Source organism: Chanos chanos, chromosome 9 (assembly GCF_902362185.1).
Source record: "Chanos chanos chromosome 9, fChaCha1.1, whole genome shotgun sequence".
Lineage (NCBI taxonomy): Eukaryota > Metazoa > Chordata > Actinopteri > Gonorynchiformes > Chanidae > Chanos > Chanos chanos.
The window spans coordinates 4671208-4678707 of NC_044503.1; the positions used below are offsets into that span (position 1 = coordinate 4671208).

Below are 7500 nucleotides of genomic sequence, written 5' to 3' on the forward strand. Positions count from 1 at the left end.
TTTTTGCAACTTCGGACCAGTTGCGCTGGTTTCGGTTAAAAACGAAAAAAAAAAAAAAGCAACAAATAAGATAATGCCATTCCTTAGAATCCCAGTGAGACCAGTTAACCATTTTACAGGAACTGTTTAAGGAAACCGCTGGATGGGTTACTTGTAATGTTGGATTACTTATTTTAACTTTTAAATGTGCCAACCACGCTATTAGAGTTGAACATTACAGTACAGTTTAACCCACTGCCTTGTGCTTATAGCTCAAACAGAGTCCACAGATATGAAACTGTCCTTTTCCAGTTATCTCTTTTTCTCTTAGCGTTGTTCTCTCTATACTTTTTTTCTTTTTCTCTCTCTCTTCCTCTCCTTCTCGCTCTCTTTAACACCCCCCGTCCCCCCACCCCTTGGGTTGGAAATGTTTATTTTCTGTATTGCTCAGACCACTCACCACTCTTTTGTAAATAGAGCAGTTTGGGAAAGATAGAAAGAATAAATGAATTGACATATGTTGCGAGCTGTTACAAGATTTCTCTCAGCCGAAAATGCCTGATCAATGCACGGCGACGGCCCGTTGGGGCGGGGGGGGGGGGGGGGGGGGGGTGCACGGGAGAGGGGGAAAGGGAAGGGGAGGGGGGGGGGGCTGAACACACGAACCCCTCGACGCTAAAGCCTGATCTTAAAAGGCTGGCGTATTGATTGACCGCTGTACTGAGGCTTTAGCCAGAAACCCCCCCCCCACCCCGGTCCTCCCCCCTGTCTGCGACACCCACAGTCTGAGAGCTACAGCAAAGTGACAACAGGGGCTGAAAAGGCACCACCACCACCACCACAAAAAAAAAACAAAAAAAAAACAAAAGGCACAGACTTACCCCTGGCAATGTCTTCTGTTCGTGGAGAGCGTTCTGGGCTTTGATCGCTGACTCACGGGCGCAGTAGGTGAGAAAGGCACAGCCTGCATCACAGAGGAGAGAACAACATAACATTACACACCGAGAACAAGTAAACAACAAACAAACAAACACACACACACACACACACATGCGCACACACGCGCCCAGCATTCGATACAGGGCGACCATGAATAGAATCCAATACAGTATTCGTCAGGAGCGTGTTCCAGTTTATAAATAGATAAACAATGAGAGGGCTATTGGATCAGAGCCGTGCTCAGAACCAAACAAAATTCAAAAACAAAAAACTAGAGAAGAAAGAGGAGATTTTTCTTTTTTTTTTTTTCTTTTTTTTTTTTTTTTGAAGTAAGTCCATGCTCAAACAGAGGAGAGAGAACGAACACAGAAATAGACATCTGCACAAGCACACGCAGACGCACACGCTCACAACCATTCGCACAAGGCCCTGAACGAACTTCTTTGCCACATCTACAAAGTTGTTGCGCAAAGTTGTCGCATTTTCAAAGACTGGTTTAACTTCTCTCAGAGTTATAACCATCTCCTCATTAACTGTATACAAATAACAGCCTAAAGTAAGCAAAACTGACATAATGTGTCTTAATTGGACTTCGTTATGTCTTGACACCGAGACGCGTTACCATTCTTCCATTAGAAACTTCATCATTTGGTGTTTCGTAAGATGGTGGTTGGAAAACTCCATCTCTCAGGCTTTGTTCTAGAATCTTCCATAAGTATCTAGTTGGTCTGAGAGCTGATGACTCAGACCTTCATGGCCTTCAGCTTTACATCGTTTTCACATTCGTAAAACCACTCGGTGATCTGCGTTGCCCCCGGAGACGGGGAACGTTGTCCTCCTGAAAACCGTCGCTCCTGTTCAGGCCCACCAGACCGCTCAGACGGCTTTGTGTTTACTGGCGTTTACTTTGCCCTGTGAGGGGCTGAGTGAAGCCACGCCATGCCAGGAACACGCCATCCTGCGCCGTAACTGAGCTGCCAGACCCGCTCGCGGTGGGAAACCAGAACCCGGGCCAATAGGTTTCTGTCGGCGTTAACCGCACATACCCTCGTCGGCGCGCCGGGAACAGGGCGGAGGATGATTCATCTGATCACATGACCTTTTTTTTTCCTTTTTTTTTTTTCAAATGAGGTTTTCTGATTAAACAGAGTATGAAAAGTTGTAGTTGGCATGGCAACAACATATACATGGTTACATATCAACTATTTCACGTGAGACAATGTGACAGGAGTCATTAAACCAGCATTTGTCTCATTCTGTCTCTTTCTCTCTCTCTCTCTCTCTCTCTCACACACACACACACACACACAGAAAGAGCGAGAGAGAAAGAGAGAGAGCAAACCAGCCAGTGTTTTAACTCTGTTTATAGTATTCCATGTTGGTCCAGACTGGGACAATACACACTCTGATTTAACTATGGCCAAGTTGGCTGTTTGCGCTCACACACACACACAGACGACACATATACAGACGTACACGGTCAAATGAGAGAGTGTGTGATGACTGCCCGGTTTGTATAATTTACTGCTCTGGGCCGTCCAGCACATTAACATGTCACTCTACCCTTGGTAGCTTTCATTCTCTCTGATCATTTGTACATCCGTGTTTAATACACTGATCCCTCTTTGTGTCATCTGAGTAACTGACTAATGCATCTTATTACACACACACACACACACACACACACACATATATATATGCAAATATATTTAGACATCTACACATCTGAATAATTGACTAATGCATCTTATTATACACACACACACACACACACACACATACATGCACACAGACATGTCTAAACGTATTTACACATCTGCACAGGTACAAAATCTCTACACCGCAGCACTCTCTCAGGCCTAAATTAGACTCTATGAAAAGCAGGCACGTTTTCTTCCGTCAGTGACCCCCGACGCCCCACTGACCTCATACTCCCTACCACAGAGCCTAGGGATCCGACCTTATTCCTGAAAGGCCTCACGGTTTATATCAAAACGGACAGCGTTTTTATTACAGACCCACCTACATTTAATGATTTCCAATGGTGAGGGAGAAGAGAGAGAGAGAGAGAGAGAGAGAGAGAGAGAGAGAGAAAAAAAGACAGACAGTCATTATTCCCCGCGTTCATTAGAGTCCCGTCTCACGGAGAGACAAAGCCGTTCTCGAGACACATCAAAGATTTAATATTACATTTCTAGTATCTTCTTACAAACACACACACTTTCTATGACACCACCCCTTCCCCCACCCCCCACCCCCCACCCCCCAAACATGAAGGATATTGCTGGTATCTCACAATTACACAGCCTCTAAATTGGATGCATTTGTAAAATAAAAATTTTAAAAAAAAAAGGAAAAAGGAGAGGAGAAAAAAACGAGGGTGAGTATCAAAAGTAAATTAGCTACCGCAGTAATATTAGCGAGGACTAAAAAAAAAAAAAAAAAGAAAGAAAGAAAGAAAGAAAAAAAAGAAAGAAATACAATCTCATTTTAAAAATGGTTCTCCGAGCTTTAATGTATGGCGTAATACAAATTGGGAGCCCAAAGGCAAAAGCTTCAACAACTTCATAATTGGAATCCAAACGCGTACAAATTACCGACATTCAGTTGCATACCGAGAGCCGAGCTCTGCGCATGATGAAACTGTTTGAAAGATGACGAGGAGTCTAAAAAAAAAAAAGAAAAAGAAAGAAAGAAAGAAACAAAGAAATAGAAGAGAAAGGCTGCACAGAGCGGAGCTCGCTGACAGAGCAGCGCGCTGAAATCAGGGGACAGTAACGATCCGCAGTGTCGTTTGATAAAAAAATCTAAAAGAAAGACGAGAAAACACATCCAAACGTGCTCACGTGCTGTAAAATGAGCTGTCCTATCTGCCTGTTTCTCCGTCATAATGAGCGGGCGCGGCGGTTTCAGTCCGTCCACTGACTCAGTCAGGTCTGAGGACACAGAGGTGAGTGGAGAGCAGGGCTTTTACTAGTATGAAAACATCTCTTAAGAGAAACTGAGCCACAATCAGACAACTGGTCTTAAACCTAACGCTGAACGTGATCCATCACACGTTTGGTTTTAAACATAACCCAGAAAATCTTAATCTGGAACAAATACTACAAACAGTTGGTTTTATCAGATTAAATCAAAACTGAACCATGATTTACCAAACGTATGGTCTTTAAACCTGATCCCTATACATAATCTATCAAACCTCTCTTTGGTTTTAAACCTCTCTGACAAATCTAATCCTAATCTATCAAACATTAAACCAAACCCTCATCACAGTTAACCAAACAACTGGTCTTACATCTAATTTAAACTATAATTTACCAAACGCAGACTCTTATAATCTCAGACCTATCCCTAATTGAGATCTGTTTGGTCATGACCTGTTTGGTCTCAAACCTAAACCCAACCATAATCTATCCCTCGCCTCATTTCTGACACATTCTCCTTCAAACCAGAGGCTTTCAGTGTATAATGTCTGTCTGTCCTCGCCACTTTTCAGACTGTTTCATCAGGCACTCATCACCAGTCAATTTCTCCTGTTAAACAGAGAAGCACCGACTCTCTCCCACTCGGTTCTTCCAATCTCGGTTCTTTAAATCCACAGCCCGACGGTGCTAAAACTGTAATCTAACAGATTAGGGTCACGTCAGAGTCACCGTGACCGTAAAGTGAGGCTTTGAACCTGAATTGCATCAACCTCCGTTCAACCTCGCGGAGGTCGCGAGGTTTCAAACCATTTTTTTTTTTCTGTCTTTTTCAACAAAATACAAGATCATCTTTTTTTTTACCCCTGTCTGAGAGCCTATCCTCCTCTTCTCTCCTCATTCCCCTTCTATCCCTCCATCCTTCTCTTAGCACCTCCTGCTCCATTTTTTATTGCCTTGGAACTGTTCTCTGCTGGACTGTGCCCAAAAAAACTGACCCTCTGTTCTCAGTCTCTCACTCGCCGGCCGAGAGGGTGAAGCTAACAGCTCAGCCCCCTACATTCACACTGAATTTAGATGGAGACTCACCATCATTGACCATACACCACCTAGACAGATTCGCTTAAGACCAAGGAACAGGTTGGAGAGGAAATCGCGGAGTTCTAGGGGAACAAGAGGTGAGAGAAACAGCGGTGCCACTGTCAAAGCTCCGTGATTAGCGGAATGCTAACGGGCTGTGTGGGGCTAGAGCTGATCTGTGTGTATTGAATATGAAGGAAAATCAAAGGAAGACTGAGCTTTGAGTCTTCACTGTTCAAAATCACTCACTCGCAGTGTCACGAACCCCCTCTGATCTGAGAAACACTTTCTTGATAATGAACAAAACCTCCTCCCGAGAAAACAGGGAAGAGGGTGAAGGTTTGCATGCATTTGTTTATTGTGTGTGTGTGTGTGTGTGTGTGTGTGTGTGTGGGGGGGGGGGGGGGGGGGGCGTTTTCTCCAAAGAACATTCAGTCATTGTTTAGACAACAATATTTCCCCCTGCCCCGGGCATAATTAGGTGCTAATGAGCTGAGTGGAATAAGCAGGCATACAGAAGAGCCCGTAAAGCTTAACTGAGTCTGGCACCTTTTAAGGAAGTCCAGTCTCTTCCCTGGGTCCTCCTGGGAAAACTTTGAGTCAATCGGAGAACACCGGAGAACCTCTCACTCTGACCTGAATATGCTCTCACACAGGCATGCACACACATACACACATACACACACACACACGCAAACACACACACATGAACTGAACACACACTCATCCATGCACACACACACACACACACACATACACACAGGCACACACACACACACACACACACACACACACACACATACACACATACACATGAACTGAACACACACTCATCCATGCACGCACACATACACACACACACACACAAACACACACACATGAACTGAACACACACTCATCCATGCACACACACACACACACACAGGCACACACACACACACACACACACACACACACACTGCTCCGCTCTGGAGACTAGAGGATTGATTTGTTGACATGCGCTTACAGACTGCCTCTGCAAATGGCAGAAACCAATCTATAGACGTGACAATATTAAAGGCAGCAGTGCTTTAGGGAGACAGACTGTAAGACACTGCCCACTCACACATTAAAGAAACCCAGGGGTTACTGTTACAGGCATTAACCCTTGTCTGCTGATCAGTGACAAAGACATGCTATTTCAGCTGACTTTGGCCACTTATCGAATATTAAGCATCAAACATTTTAATGAGCTTCTTGTCTGGGGTCAATAAATAAATAAATAAACAAACAAACAAACAAAGCTTTTAGACTACATATCACAATAAAGCCAGGGTACCAAATATAAAGCCATGGCAACAACAACAAAAAAAAAAAGAAAGAAAAAAGAAAAGAAAAAGACAAAAAAATTTTAAAAAGACAAAAAAAAAAAAAAACAGCTAAGGTCTGGAGTCTTCAGAGGCTCTGTGATAAAGGTCTCCTTTTGGTTCGACATGACATGTTTCTTTTCATCCCTCTCGTCTCTGGCTGCATCCAATTATGACTGCAGATCAAATCAAAATAACAACTCTGAAAAAAATCACAGGCCTTTTTAGCAGAAGAATGGTCATCTCTCGCACGCCGTCCCGTCGGCTGGATTCTGCTCTTTTCATGACTCTTCCTTTAATTTGACAAATTGAAAGGCATCTCTCAGACTCCGACCCCACATCAAAGCTCTTCGCCTTTTCAAGACATCTACAAATGTAATTAGCATTTTCTCGCTCTCTCTCTCTCTCTCTTTCTGTTTGTCTCTCTCTCTCTCCCTCTCTTTCTGTCTGTCTCTCTCTCTTGCTCTCCCTCTCTCTCTCTCAGTTTTCATAAGCTGCATCATCTCATCTATGCTTCTGCACCACAGACGATAATTAGTTAACCTTTCTGTCAAGCTATGACACGGCTTGCTCTACGAACAGAGCTTGTTTTGATAAATAGCCCATCCAGGGTTTTTAATGATGTCCTGCATGATATGGGAATTACTCAAAAAAAAAAAACACAAAAAAATAATGAAATAATCTAAATAGAAATAATTAGCATAAAGCGAGTTCCAAACAAGCAAGAGCTTGCCCTGTTCTGTTCCGCGTTGCTAATGCATTTCCCGGTAACCAGAGCCAAATGGCATTTCCATTCAAAGACCCTGGATGCCGTCTAAAGTAAATTAGTGGCTACGTCAAACATGAAAGGAACATTCTCATGTTCTTGGAGACCTTTTCTACAGAAGCACACTCTTAAAATCAATAATAATAATAATAATAATAGTAATAATAATAATGAAGGAAATCTTTGCGGTTAATCAGCATGGCAGCATGGTTAGCATTGGAACTGAGGTGGTTGCTAAGTGCTTAACGTCTGAAGGCTTTAGCTGCAAAGTTGCTACAGTCAGGACTGGATATGATATGGTGCCTATATACCTCAAACTCAACTCACACCAACACAGTGGAACATATAACACTTTTCTGTATGGCATTAAATATATACATCACTCACATCAAATCTGTTAACACGCCAGCACTATGTACCACCCAGACACAGAGAGAGAGAGAGAGAGAGAGTGAGAGAGAGAGAG

The 7500-nt window shown here is 43.3% G+C and overlaps 1 protein-coding gene across 39 annotated transcripts in view; it reads right to left on the reverse strand.

Annotated features, from left to right (window-relative positions):
- celf5a (cugbp, Elav-like family member 5a) overlaps positions 1-7500 on the reverse strand; it is a 160811-nt gene that overhangs the window by 144559 nt on the left and 8752 nt on the right. For all 39 annotated transcript variants that reach the window (XM_030785146.1, XM_030785130.1, XM_030785125.1 and 36 more), the window contains exon 2: positions 861-943. In XM_030785146.1, the coding sequence (XP_030641006.1) occupies positions 861-943 (83 nt within the window). The remainder of the gene's footprint in view (positions 1-860; positions 944-7500) is intronic.